This window comes from Rhinolophus sinicus, chromosome 16, assembly GCF_057876585.1.
Source record: "Rhinolophus sinicus isolate RSI-liver-muscle chromosome 16, RSI-T2T, whole genome shotgun sequence".
Taxonomy (NCBI): Eukaryota; Metazoa; Chordata; class Mammalia; order Chiroptera; family Rhinolophidae; genus Rhinolophus; species Rhinolophus sinicus.
Window position 1 is genome coordinate 35,914,612 of NC_142516.1, and position 14,531 is coordinate 35,929,142.

General features: G+C 38.7%; 1 protein-coding gene across 6 annotated transcripts in view; it reads right to left on the bottom strand.

Annotated features, from left to right (window-relative positions):
- NTRK2 (neurotrophic receptor tyrosine kinase 2) overlaps positions 1–14,531 on the bottom strand; it is a 319,031-nt gene that overhangs the window by 236,692 nt on the left and 67,808 nt on the right. For all 6 annotated transcript variants that reach the window (XM_019750104.3, XM_019750100.3, XM_074330613.2 and 3 more), the window contains 2 exons: positions 12,898–12,998; positions 9,152–9,251 (listed from right to left, as the gene is read on the bottom strand). In XM_019750104.3, coding sequence (XP_019605663.2) covers positions 9,152–9,251; positions 12,898–12,998 — 201 coding nt within the window. The remainder of the gene's footprint in view (positions 1–9,151; positions 9,252–12,897; positions 12,999–14,531) is intronic.

Here is a 14,531-nt window from a genome sequence, read left to right on the forward strand (position 1 = left end):
AAGGACCTGAAATGGCAGCCAAGAAATCAAAGCAATCCCAAGGCATGAGAGTGATGAAGTAGGGAGACTACAGTGTATCTAGGCAGAGAGAGCTGGAGTCAGTTTCATAGCATTTCCTGTGTCCCCAAAGCTTTAAGGACACCCTTGCAGAGAGGTGTGTGAAGATAGTGGATCCTGGTTAGGAACACAAGATAGTATTCCTGTGACTTGCCCAAACTGGTGGCCAAGGACAAGCTGGAAAATGGACAACATAGCAGCCACCACCATGAAAGCATAACACCAGTGGCCGCAGGTACTCCCCCTCCCATGCCGTGACACTGAATAACCCTCATGCACACACTCCACCATCACCCAGAAACAGAAATGCAACCTGAGGAAATGGAGAGAGTGCGTGACTCTGACTTGATGGATGAATTTTCTGTGATTGTCCATAACTGTCTGAGATGACCCCAAATGATCCAAGATTAAAATCCTGCTACCTAGTGCCAAAAAGACTAAAAATCGATATTTATTGAACTATAGAAGAATAAACTCACCTTACAGTCTGTGCCTGAGAGATGTGTCTGCTCCATTATCAATCCCATCCTAGAAATCTTAGCTATTCCTCTACCCACTGCCATAGCATCACAGGAGAACCAAGATATAATGTAAGGAATAAACCATTATGAGATATGCAGATAAATAGACATCTAAAATTACCTTGCAATTTTCCACACTCATAGAGGGAACGCTACATGTAGATAACACAGGAATTATTTAGTCTGGGCTATGGAATGAGAGTGGCATTTCAATATAGATAAACCTAACGTTCTAAGGATTTATTTCAAACTAAATAGCAAAACCATGCTGCAAAGTCTGACTCAAAAGAGTTGGGAAACAGCCCAGCTTTTGATCTGCTCCCTGAAACCCTCACCATTCCAGGAAGAGATGGCTGGGCAGGGCTGAGTCTGTGCTCAAGCAGAAATGTCAAAGGTGCTCCTGCCAAGATACATACTACATGTAAATTAATAGTAAACAGAGTCACTGGGAATGTCAACCAAATAAGAAATAGCTTCTGTTTATAACTGGGAGGCAACACTTCCTTGAGATGATCACAAGTTTGAAAATATATAATGTATTTGGTTTTGACCATACACTTTATTTTCTATGTTAACAATAAGGAGATGGTGGTTCCACAGTGGAGCCACCATTACACACCAAAGGATATCACCAGAAGTGCATGGCAGACTCTTTTAGTGAGTGTGTGATTGTTTTGAATGATTTTTGTACCAGGATGGTCGATATTAAAGCTGGAGGGAATGCTCGGATGCCTTTTGGTCCTGTACTGTTATTTCTGGTCTTTACACAATTTTGTTTTACAGATGATCCAGGAAGTAAGTGTGGGAAAGGCTCAGTTGGGTGGTTGACTCGACTCAAGTCATGCCAGGACTACTAAAGTTCACAAGCATGACCATGAATAGAAACACCACCTCATTCCCAACATTCTCCCTTCCCACACCTCTCTCACCCCTGAACTCAAGTTCCTTTCCTTCCTTCCACTGTCACTAGTTGGGGCTGAGATGACTCTTCTACCTTCAATTCAGGATTTTAACCTCTTACTAAAGATTTAAAGAGTTAGAATGCAGATTCTCACTCACTCTGTGTGTGTGTGTATGTGTGTGTATGTATGTATGTATGTATGTATGTATGTATGTATCTATCTATCTATCTATCTATCTATCTATCTATCTATCTATCTATCTCTTTCTCTCTCTTTCATTCTCTCTGTCCTGAGACCAATAAAGTTCCCAGACGATCACAAAAGAAGTCAATGTTTTCCTAGTTTTGCTGATACCTGTATGAAAACAAAGATTTTCCACCACCGTTTGCCTGGCCACGCCTTGGGAAACCCTCTTTGCATCTCTAGTAGGCTGTAAATACATCAAAAATTAAAGCCTATTTTTCTTAAAAGAAATCATTTTAGCAGTTGTAATATCCTCCATGCAACAGGGAAGCGCATTACAACAGAAAGCTCAATGGGATCCTTTCCATATTTAAGCTAATGGTTATTGGGAGGAGGCGGGCTCTCTTCCCCGTCACACCCCTGCCTGCCCTCTCTGCCCCTTCCCCATATTACATGCTCCCCCCAAAAGAAATTAGTAAATCCTACATACCAAATCAATCAATCAAACAAACAGATTTCTCCTAAAGTCCAAAACAATTTCAACAGATGAAATGTTAAAAGGACAATAAAATTAAACATTTGCAACAATTTGTGCATCGTGCCTTTAAGGGCTAAAGAGCTTAAAATTAGTATATTTTTCAGCAACTTTGTACTCATAATACATGTCCATAAAGTAGAGACACATTATCATTATAATTTTTTTCTATAAACTCAACTAATAAATCTTAAAATACTACTACACACTGTATACATTTGGGACAATTTTCTGCAATTCAGACTCACTATAAATTCAAACAGGACGCTCCCCATACTCTTTTCCTTAATGATGTATTACTATAACGTAAATCTGAAAAATTACTACCTTGTATGGAATTAATTCAATGAACCAGGCACTAAACTAAGCACTAAGTTAATTCTTATAATCACCTGAGAGATGGGTATTATTGCCTCTTTTAACCAAAGAGGAATCTAAGATTTAGAGAGTTTAAAACTGTGCCCAAAATTATGGTTAGCAGGTGGGAGACCCATGATTTGAACCCAAGCTTGTCTGATTTATAAATTCCCAATATTATATATCTATACCCTCCTAGGTTTGAAGACGTAAGAGTTAACAATTTACAAACATGAAGGATGGGAGATATTCAAACAGGCTATCTTCTGAATCACCATGTGACAAGTCGGCTGATTTAGAGCTAAATTTATTCCTATAGTTATTCAGTATTCTTGCCCAAAATAAAGTAAGATAAAACCAGAGCATATGTTAGAATTTCAGCCAAGTTATCTGTGCTCTTCATAAATTCTGAAAAGGTTGTCCACCAACATCAGATGCTAGGAATGAGGAGGAAGAAAACCAAGAGAGAAAGGAAAGAATGTAAAATTAGGAAGCACAGAGACACGAAAGGACAAAATGGTAGGGGGAAAAGAATAGGGGGTTGAAAAAAAAAGAAATGAAGAAGGACAAGAAGAAAACCAGCAGTTCTGATTTGGGAAAAATTTTTTGTTAAAGTACACCATGATCTTTAGGAGCTCAGAGTAAGTTCACTACAGGATTTATGGAGGACTAAAGAAGACGTAACAGTTTTTCGTGACTTTTAAGTATAAAATCCAGTATCGTAAGGGATCCTTTACCTTTTAGTGAAAGAAGTAGTGTGGGAAGTCCCTAAACAACACTTTGAGCACTTTCTACATTACAGACAAACTTGGGCTCTTCCCTGAATCGCACTGGCCTTGTGGGATGCCCACAAGACCAATAATTTAAAAGTTCAAGGTCCGTGCTCTTGCAAGGCTCAGGGGAGAAAAGCTGCTTCTTCTATTTCCTGTCTTCTGTGATGTTGCCAGTTCTTGAAAGTTATATACCCATTTTCAAGATGCTGTAAAGAATAAGCATGTTCTGCCCTCATATGGACATAACCCAAATGTGGCCCTAAAAGAAGTAAGAGAGTTTGGAAAGTAGAACTTCACCCCCCAAACATATGGGGAAAAGTACCTTTTATAATATCTCCCAATGACAGGAAAGGACTGGTTGGGCTAATTCTTTTCTTTCAATAAGTTTCCAATTTGTCAAATTACTGAATAACTCTTTCAACTGGTACCTTTTCTGAAATTTCTGAGGATTTGATTGTTATAAACAAATGTTGTTCTCTACTGAGAGAGCACTAAGATATACTTTGAACTCAATCTGAAGCTTGGGAAAGGAAAAAAAAAAAGATTCCTGTGAAAGCCTATTATCTGTGATACTACTTTATGAGGTTTACATTCCCACATTATAAGGGAGAACCAACATTGCTCATTACTTTACTAAAAAGAGTTAATCACCAAGTTCTTCCAGATTTCTTTTTGTTTTTATTAGTGACTTTCTGATTCCAGAAAGTTAAAACAATACTGTTGGTCTCTCTGAAAATGTCACACTAAAATTTGTTCAAATGTCCTTATTCAGTGCAACTCTGAAAATGACAGAGCACTTCACACCAAGTTTTTAAATTTTCTTTAAAAGATTAAAGGTTTTAAAACACACAGAGTAAAACTAGTAAAACAAATATTTTTTTTTTTTTTTTTTTTTTAGATATGTGGTATATAAACCAAAAACAACAAAAGAACAAGACAAACAAATAAAACAAATATTTAAAAGTGTATTTACTATGTTATGGTGGAGGAGGCCTTCCTAACACGCCTGACACAAAAACTAAGACAGAAAAGACAGACAGATTTGCTTCTATAAAAAGATAAATATTTTTGTTTGCCAAAAGACACTATTTTTAAAAAGTCAAGACTAGAAGAAAACATAACCAATATATACACACAATAAAAAATTAATATACATAATTTATAAGATAAGTCCATAAATCAACAAGTAAAAATAAACATTTTGTCTTATTCTTCACATAATAAAGATGTTTAACCGTATTCTTAATCAAAATATGATTTTTAACTGAATTTGCAAAAACATAAAAGATTGATAATATCTGATACGGATGAAAATAAAAAGAAAAGGATACCCTTGTATACTGTTGGTGGGAGTGTAAAGTGATAAAGCTTTTAAGCAAGGTAATCTATCAACATTTAAAATATACACACATTTCTCTTAGCAATCCATTTTGAAGTATATGTCTTTATATATAAGATATTATTTGAAGCAATTTTCTGAAAATGTGGCAAATGTGTAAATGTCCATTAAAGGAAGATAATAAATCATAATTCAACAACAATAATAGCCAATATTTGTCTAGTAATTACAAATGCCAAGAACTTTCCCAAGTGTTTCACATATGTAAACTCAGTTTGTCGTATCACAACCCTATGAGGTGGGTAAAATTATTGCCCCATTACACATGGAACTACTGCAGCAAGAGAGGATGCGAAACTTGCTCAAACAGCTTGTACTAGGCACAGCCAGGTTTCAGACCCAAGTAGCCTGATACCAGACTGGTGGGAAATAATACTAAAATAAAGTAGACACCTAGGTACTGATATGGAAAGATCGGTCCCTTTAAAAAGATGCAGACAAAATTAGTATTATTTTTTATAAAACCAAAAATGAATATACTTGATTATCTACATAAGTGAAGCTATATATATTATTATGTATGTAATATGTGCATTCTAGATGGCTAAAGAAGATTATCCTTGATCGTGGAAATGGTAGTGGGAGAGGAGGGTGAAAAGAAACTTCCATTTTTAGTTCTATTGACTTCTAAAGTGCTTGAAATTGTGAAAAACAAGAATGCATTCATGTGTTACTATTACAGTTTTTTAATGTTATTTCTCTTATAAAAAAAAAATAGAGGGTTGAAGGGTGGGGGACATATGGAAAACAGTTTGTCCTTACAGATGTTCCTACAACTGTGTTTCTGGCTTTCGGTCACATTTTTCCTTCTTAAAAGTTGATCCAAATATCTGCTAAACTTAACCTCCTAAACTTTCCAAAATTGTTTTCAGCTCATAGAAAAGGCTTTAACCTTCAACCTCGTTAGCTTTGGCCCTGCTAATGTTTAGGCCTATTTTTAAATAACCAAACTTTTGGTTGCTGTTGAAAGACATTTAGAAGATCATTTATAAGACGAGAAACTTAAACTGTGGGCCTTGAATCTGGAGTAAGAAAACCTGGCTCTGCATTCTCAGGCAGTGCGGTTGTTTGGCCAATTACTAATTGGAATTCTCTACAGCTCAAATAGCAGGGATGAATGCATATCGGCAGTTTACATGCAAGGATAGAAGGCTGCAGAGGAAATATGCAGGCTGTCAACACTGAATGAGGGAAAGGCTCCCTATTCCACTTCCTCCTGCAGGATCTCTTAGAGTCACTTAGATATTTACTCTAGAAGGACAAAGAATATTTACCTAGGGAAAAAATATCTTATGTGGACTTTGGACTTCCATCACGACACGCAAGGAACACAAAGCTGATGGCCACAACTCTTCTTACCAGCGTGATGAATGTCAAGCCCTCTCCATCCTCCTGGCTCCCTTATATTTATTTCAGCTCTGTATACCATCAATGCCATGAGCTTATAGTCACATAGACTCATCTCCAAAGGACACACCACAACTCAATGGTTGTATTCTAAAATCTAGGTTTAACTTCCTAGTTTGGAATTTAGAGATCACCTTCCCATGGAAGCAATGCCACCAGTAAAGTTTGGGTTCTCAGGTCAGTCCATAAATCTTGAGTGGACCTGCATTTAGCTGCAGTGTGATTTCAAGATGTATCCAGTTTGTTTTACCCTGGGCCCTTCAAATCAACAGTATTAAATTGTAGTTTATAATACTGAGGCTGTGTGCAACACTGGGGATGGGCAAACAGCTGTAAATGCCTATGGGTGGGCTGGCAGCCATTTTCAGTCTCAATCTGTTTCCAGGACAGGAAATACGAATGGGGGAAGAGTCTCCCCAAAGGTGCTTATGGAGCAAGAATTACATTTGGAATAGCTCATTTGCACATCAGCCATTGGCCTCTCACACGGAACCAAGCCCCTGGTTTTGGCCAAGGCTATGAACATTTCATATCTTGTTACTCAGAAATCACAACTGACATATTTCTTAATTATTGCAGGAAGTATAGTAGTGTTTTTACTTATTCTTCCCTTTTTCAGACATGTTTTTTTCAGCAGTAATCCCAGCCCTAATAGCGTTTAAAGTACATTAACTTACATTAATTTTTAAATGCTACTTTTTATGCAATTTCATTTGACTCATGGCATGAGCTTCATCTTCTAGATGCCCAAAAATTATCAACTCAGCATCTGACTAGTAAAACAATAACCTCAGAGCAGGCCCGTTTTGTTCAAACCATGGCACAGATAGACATGTAGCTAAAAATAGAAAAATAAGCTATTCTAAATAAGAATGTGAGTCTCCGAAACAAATTTTTGAAAACTATTTAACTTATGTTTAAAAATAAGGGAGTTTAAAAATACTGCCTGAAGTGTGTTTCCATTTACTGGCTCTCTGACAAGGTTAAGCAAAATCTTTCTTACAATTCATTAAGGATATAACCTTAGGCTGTGTGTGGAAAACGTAGGTGTCTTAGCAGTAATCACCCCAAATTATCCAAATAAAATACTGTTTCAGTCTTACTTCCAGAATCTCTATATGACATACAATCTTCTCTGAAACAAAATGTCTGCCTTTAACTCTCCTCCATTACTGAGTTACAGAGAATATGCTTTCACAGATCATTCTGTCAGTCATTTTCCTAACAAAAAGCTGGGCTGGGGAAGGGCTCCTAATATTGCTCCTAGGGTTCCCAAACTTTTTCTGAGCTCCCAGAAGGACCAGGACATATCCTTTCCCTGAGGAGCCCATGAAATGAACTATCTCAAACTGAACTCTCAAGGTGAGAAAGTGATAGGGCTAGAACCTATTTCTCTCCAGTAAAATCTACGTCTGGGAACATTCACTCCATTACCTCTAAGGAAAGGAAGCACTTGATCAAAGTGAGGAAAGCAAAATGCCATGGTAGGTAGCCAACATGCAGAGAGCAGAAGCATGGTCCAGACCTGGTTGCCAGCTGAACATCGAGAGCCAGAAAGGTCTGAGAAGCAATGGGTGAGTTTGGTTTGCAGTGCTTCTCCCACATCTTGTCCCATTCAGAAAGAGACCGGTAGCCCACATTTATCCCGTGGAACAGTGATTCTCCTAGACTGCTCGGGCAATAACAGCCCCAGCATTCCTTGAAAACTGTTAGAAATGCCCATTTTCAGGCCCACCACAGACCTATTAAATCCGAAACTCTCAGGGTGGCCCAGAAATCTCTTTTCACAAGCCTTACAGGTGTTTCTGATGCCAAGTCCAGTTTGAGAATCACCAGCGTAGGATTAATTAAAATCACTGCAGTACAGTTCCTCTCCCGAGACTAAGTTATAATTGGAGAATGAGGGATCATTCCTTCTCCAAAAGAAATGTCAAGGACCAGCAAGCCAAGGGGGAGTCCAGAGGAGGCTTGGAGGGCTTTAAGCCCCAGTTTACCACTATGCCTCCCGGTTCACTTTGAGTATAGGAATTTTGGTCATGGGCACCAACAGATGTCAAAAACAGATCCGATCCACCCCAGAGCCCAGTGCATGCTGGACAGCTTCCTGTTAAACATCCCCTTCCAAGTAAACAAGCAACATTAATAGTAGTGGTAATAAACCACACAGATCAAGAAAACCCGTCAGACTTCCTCTCCAATGCAACTAAGATACCACTAACCTTCTTCACAGCTTTCCCAAGCTAGTGGCTATTTATAAGAGACCACATAAAATTTAAAAAATAACATATTAGTTAATCTATAAGTTTAAACTTCAAGGCAAATGCTCTTAAACAACTGAAATTCTTGGCTCTTATATACCAAGAATACGTAAATAAGTTTTCCCACTAAAATTAATTTTCAATTTTCTATCCTCTGAAAGAAATGAATGACCTCTTCTTGGACATCATAGTCCCTCATTTTTAATCAATCCCTCAGAATTTTTCCACTTTAAAAAAAAATGTCACTCATTCACAAATTTCCAATATACCACCAATGGCTGTTCTTATTTTGCTTCCCAATGCTGTTCAAATGTCGAAAGATGAGGAGCTGAAAAAGCAGTAGCACTACCAAAAGCACACCATGGGAGAGCTAAAAGTCACACGAACAGCAGAAGGCATCTTTCTGCACAAGATACACGTGTGCATAACGAGCCTCCTGTTGCGCCTCACCTGCCTTTCTGAAGCAAAAGGAAGACTCGGGCATTATATGCCTATATCATTATTAGTCCCTGGGACACTCAAGAAATCAGTTCTGTTTCTTCTGGAACAGCTCTCCTCCTTGGAAAGTGGGTAGTGCTGAGTAATCATCATTATTTTGCTCTGTCTTAGTTTGTGGTATCATACTCTTGTTGCTGTTTTTCCAGCTTTAAAACCTAGTCATCGTAAATCTAGCTACTTCCTTCTTTAGTGATAATTAGCATGAGTCATAAGTCAAAAACGATTCCACATAAGAAGTAAAATAAACACAACCCTTCTTACCTTTCATGCCAAACTTGGAGTGTCTTGCCAACTTCAGTAGAAACAGCATTACCAGCAGGAAAAATCCCACTACAGATGCAATTACCACCACAGCATATACCTAGAAAAAGGAAGGAAAAGCAGTTATGGCTTTGCTAATTAGTTCCCTACTGTATTTCCCCGAAAATAAGACCTAACCGGAAAATAAGCTTGTCATGCAGGGTCTCAGCTCCCACTGCCCGCACAAGAATGCAGGACATGGTGAGGCTGAAAAGAAACAACAACGGAGCCATAGATAAGGGAATCCTACCACTATATTCTCTCTGGTGGCTGGGTTGGAGACACAGGAAGCAAGAGCTGCAATCTGCCGTCCGCTTCCCTGCCAACCAACCAACCAACCCCCTAGCATCACCACAGCAGTTGTATTAGTGGCTAATGGCTAACTGGTAACAACTGATGGCCACCCGGCCACAGATGATGGCCATCTGATTACAGCTGATGGCCATCTAATAACCGAGCCAGAACCTTTCCACGTGAGGCTGAGAGCCTGGAAACTGCTCTCTGGGACTCTGTCCCCACAAAGCCCTAGCATGATTTTTCAGGATGACATAAGCCCTAATGCATCTTTTGGAGCAAAAATTAATATAAGACCAAGTCTTATTTTCGGGGAAACACGGTACATATCTAGATGCGATGATGATGATGATGATGATGACAGTTAATGTTCATGGACTGCTTACTGCCCGCACGTCTAAGAACTTTATGTGCATCAATTCACTTAATGCTCAACAATCCTATGATGAAGTATGTAGGTCCTATCATTATCCTATTTTACAAATGAGAAAACATAAGTTAAAAGTTATAAAAATGGCTATCTAGTTGATATTATGTAGAGACAGAGATATGTAATAGATACATGCATAGATATACGAGTATGTAATATATCCATGTAGAAAAGATATTAGCTATATGTATATTTCTATCTGTCTCGTCCCATCTACCTACCTATCTATCTACCTGCCTACCTGGAGAAGAAAAAAGAGAAAAACATTCATGACAAAATACTAATAATATTTGAAGTTTGTGAAAGATACAGTGGGATTCATTTTACTATTTCCTCTACTGTTGTGCATGTTTGAAAGATGTCCACAATAAAAATATATTTTTAAGAAAATAAAACAGGCTGCCTGCTGGCCACCCTAGCTAAAGCCATGTGATGATCTTCAGGAAAAGCATGCTTTAAAGAGGGAACAGCAGATGTTAAGGGTGTGAAACAAGAGTAACCATGGAGTATGCATTAAAAAAAGATAGGTGGGGATGGGTGGGGGTGGCCGGTTAGCTCAGTTGGTTAGAGCGCAGTGCTAGTAGCACCAGGGTAGCCGGTTCAATCACCCCATGGGCCACTGTGAGTTGCACCCTCCTTAAAAAAAAAAATGGTAGGTGGTAAGCAGTAAGGAGATACGGGACAAGAAGTCAGAGACAGACAGCCAGGATATGTGGGGCTGTTTTAGCCACCATGAAGAGTTGGGCTTTTACAGTAAGAGTTTTATTGCAATGTATTGGGAAGACTCTGAGAATGATAATAAAAGAGTGATCTGATTTGTGCTTTAAAACAGTTGCTCAGGCTGCTATGTGAAGAAAGGCCAGAAGATAAGAGTAGGAGAGGGGGACAGGGGAGAAGGCTGTGGCAGTCATCCACGAAAGAACAATTATGATGACCTCTCTCTGTAAAGAGCCAGATAGCAAATAATTCCAGCTTTGCAGGCCATACAATCTTTGCTGCAACTACTCTACCTGCCATTGTAGCACAAAAGTAGCCACAGACCACACGTAAATGGACATGACTACATTCTTTTTTTTTTTTTTTTGACATCATTTTTTTTTTTTTAATTTATTGGGGTGACAATTGTTAGTAAAATTACATAGATTTCAGGTGTACAATTCTGTATTACATCATCTATAAATCCCATTGTGTGTTCACCACCCAGTGTCAGTTCTCCTTCCATCACCATATATTTGATCCCCCTTACCCTCTGGTAACCACTAAACTATTGTCTGTGTCTATGAGTTTCTGTTTCTCATTTGTTTGCATGACTACATTTTGACAAAACCTTATTTATAGATATTGACATTAGAATTTCATAAAATTTTTCATGTGTCACAAATTATTCTTTTGATTTATTTTTTCAAACCATTTAAAAATGTAAAAAAGAAAAACAAACAAACAAACAAAAAACCCCAACTATTCTTAGCCTGCAGACTTCACATAAACAGGTTATAAGCCAGACTTGGCCCACGGGCCTTAGTTCGCCAATTCCTGGGTTAGCCTTTAGCTGTGGCAGTGGAGGTGGAGAGATATGGATGGGTTTGGTGTTTATAACGAGGCAGCGCTCACAGGACGTGCAACTGGGCATGCAAGACAAGTGAGGAAAAGAAAAAATGGAGGATACCTGCTGGGTCTTAACCTGAGCAGCTGACAGCCCACCCTGCTGCAGAACCCTGGAGCCAAGTGACCATGAGGCTTTCACAAGCCCCTTTCAAAGCCTCCTCACTGCGTAATAAATCTAACCCCCTGGCACTGTGTTTCAAAACCTCATGACCTGGCACAACCAACTTCTCCAACCTTGCCTCCAACTGCCACCCTTCACATACCTTACCTTCCAATCAAGATTGTTTTCCAGTTTGCAAGCTATTGCTCACACCCAAAATGCTTTCCCTTCTGTCCCAGGCATCCTGCACAGACCATGGAAAATGCCACCTGTCCCACAAAGACTCCTCTGGCTCTCACAACAGGAACAGACCACCTGCCCCTCTATTTCTATATATCCCCTTACTCGGCCTCTATCTGTATTTTAGATGTATTTTGGTAGTGCTTTTAGATAGTATTCACATCTCAGGCCTCTGACTGAACTGTAAGCTCTGAAAAGAAAGGACCTGAGTTTCATTCATATTTTTATATTCTCCCACATTATAGTTTTACATTTGGTGGGCAACGAAATTTTTATTAGAATATTTAAGGAAACAGGTATGAAGGTGTGCAAAACAGGAATAATTATACATGTTTCTGAACAAGAAATCTGCTTTCTTGCTCTTCTAGTAAATAACCTTTAAAGGGACTGTCGTGCGGGGACCCTGCTCGCTGCGCCATTTGTCGTGCAAGGTGGCCTGCGGGGTCTCAGCTCCCGCTCCCCACATAAGAATGCAGGATATGGCTAGGCCAAAAAGGAACACCCACGGAGCCATACCTAGGGGAGTCATACCACTATAGTCTCACTGGAAGCACTATAGTCTCACTGGAGGCTGGATCCACATGACCTGCAACCTGCTGTCCGCTTCTCTGCCTGCCAACCAACCAACTGACCAACCAATGCAGCCGCGGCAGTTATATCAGTGGCTAATTGGCTAACTGGTTACAGATGATGGCCAACTAGCCACAGCTGACGGCCATCCACCACCCAAGCCAGCACCTCTCCACATGAGGCCGAGAGCCTGGAAACTGCTCTCTGGGACTCTGTCCCCACAGGGACAGGTATTTAAAACAGGAACCACTAGCAATAAGTCAAAGACTATATTGCTACCTTTACTACTTCTCTTAAACCTTTCTTCTAATTCCCTCCAAACTTCAAGGTCCAATGTGCATCCTGAATAGCTGAACAATATAAATGTCTTTTTGAAAGACTTGTGTTGAAGCAGCTCCATTTCCTCCAACATTTAAATGTTGAAAATGCTCAGAACCAACCTCAGAAATAACTCTTTATCCCACTCACCGAGAGATGTTCCCGACCAGTTTTATCGGCAACATCGGTGGAAGAGATTTCGTTACTCCTGTTCGTGGTGTCACCAATATCATTCGCTGCAGTCCCATAATCTAATGTGAGAGAAAGGGAAAAGAGAAGGAACCATGAGGTTGTCATTAGGCTGCCAACAAACTTGAGGCCACAGAACAAAGCCAAACCAATCACAAGATTCCAAACCACTGACAGCCTGCTTGGGGAGGAACAGGACCCAGCTGTTGGGTTAAATCCATTGTAATATTGGGACTGTACAATGCTAAAATTGTATTCAGCCCATCATTGTTTTGTTGGTCAAATTCTAAATCCGGTTTAGGGTTTTTCTTTGCACATAAGAATATATCCCTTTTTTTGGTGATTTAATATAAATACGAAAAAGAACCAATCATCTAAGCATCAGAGATTTATAGACCTGGAAGGGTTTTCAGAGATCAAGTTTAACCACCACTTTTACAAAATAAGAATGTCAGCTGAGGAGAGTTAATTGACTAGTCTAAGGTCAACTGGCAAGAAGGTGGCAGAGCCTAAACATGAACCAGACTGGAAATCAGAAGCACTGATCCCAGGGCAGATGCATCTTATTTGGATAAGAGGCAGCCCTTCAAGATGGAATGTAGAATCTGCACTGATAGGAAACTTGGGTCCACATATGAATTTTTTTGAAGAGTTCTGAATCACCAATATTTCAGTTGCAGCATTAACAGACAGGGAATAACGCCAATACAATATTTAGAATTGTGAGGATATGTTCCTCATATCGCCATGTCTCAAATATAGTTGCCATCTTTTGAGTCAATTTGAGTCTAGATGGATCAGGATGAAAATTAATGACTGATTTTTTTTTTTCTGGGCAAAGTTTTCATTAGTAATATTACATACAAAATTCATAGAAAATTTGTCAAGCTTATTTGCAGACAATGCTATATATAAATGTTTTGTATTTTTATTCTAAATAGATATGGCGCCTGCAATTTTGCATCCTGAACAAACAACCTCATTAAGTCAGACCCAGCTAAACTTCCCTCGGTAGAATTATCATGCAAGCCTTGTTGTAACCAATTTAAATTATATTTTTATTAGCAGAGTGCTCCTTTGAATGTGAATGAAAAGTAATAGGAAAAGCATCCATTTTCTATCTGTTTGCTGTTTTATTACTAACTCCAAAACTACATTCTCACAATTTCCATTTTGAATATATTAAAACTTAATTTCAATCAAACACTAAGAGATATTATTTACTTGCTTATTTTTCCCTCTTCATATCATATCTAGCCACTCATGCAAAATTAAATCATTAAAGTATCTATAGCTTAATATCATAACATTTTGTCCCAAAGACCCAAAGTGGAATCTGAGGTCAAAGGAAAGATGACATTAAGTCTTGAGGTTACTTGGAAAGGAATCCAAAACATAATTTTAAAATGTAAAATCATGATTCAAACATATTTCTCTGTGATACAATTTAAGATACTCTTCCTTTAAACCGTATAAAGAGAAAAAACACAAAAATACCCAAATCACATGCACAAAATCATCCAACCACAACTTGAATGAAATATAGATTAACATATATGAAGCAGGTAAAGACAATATAATTCCCCAGGTAAAAT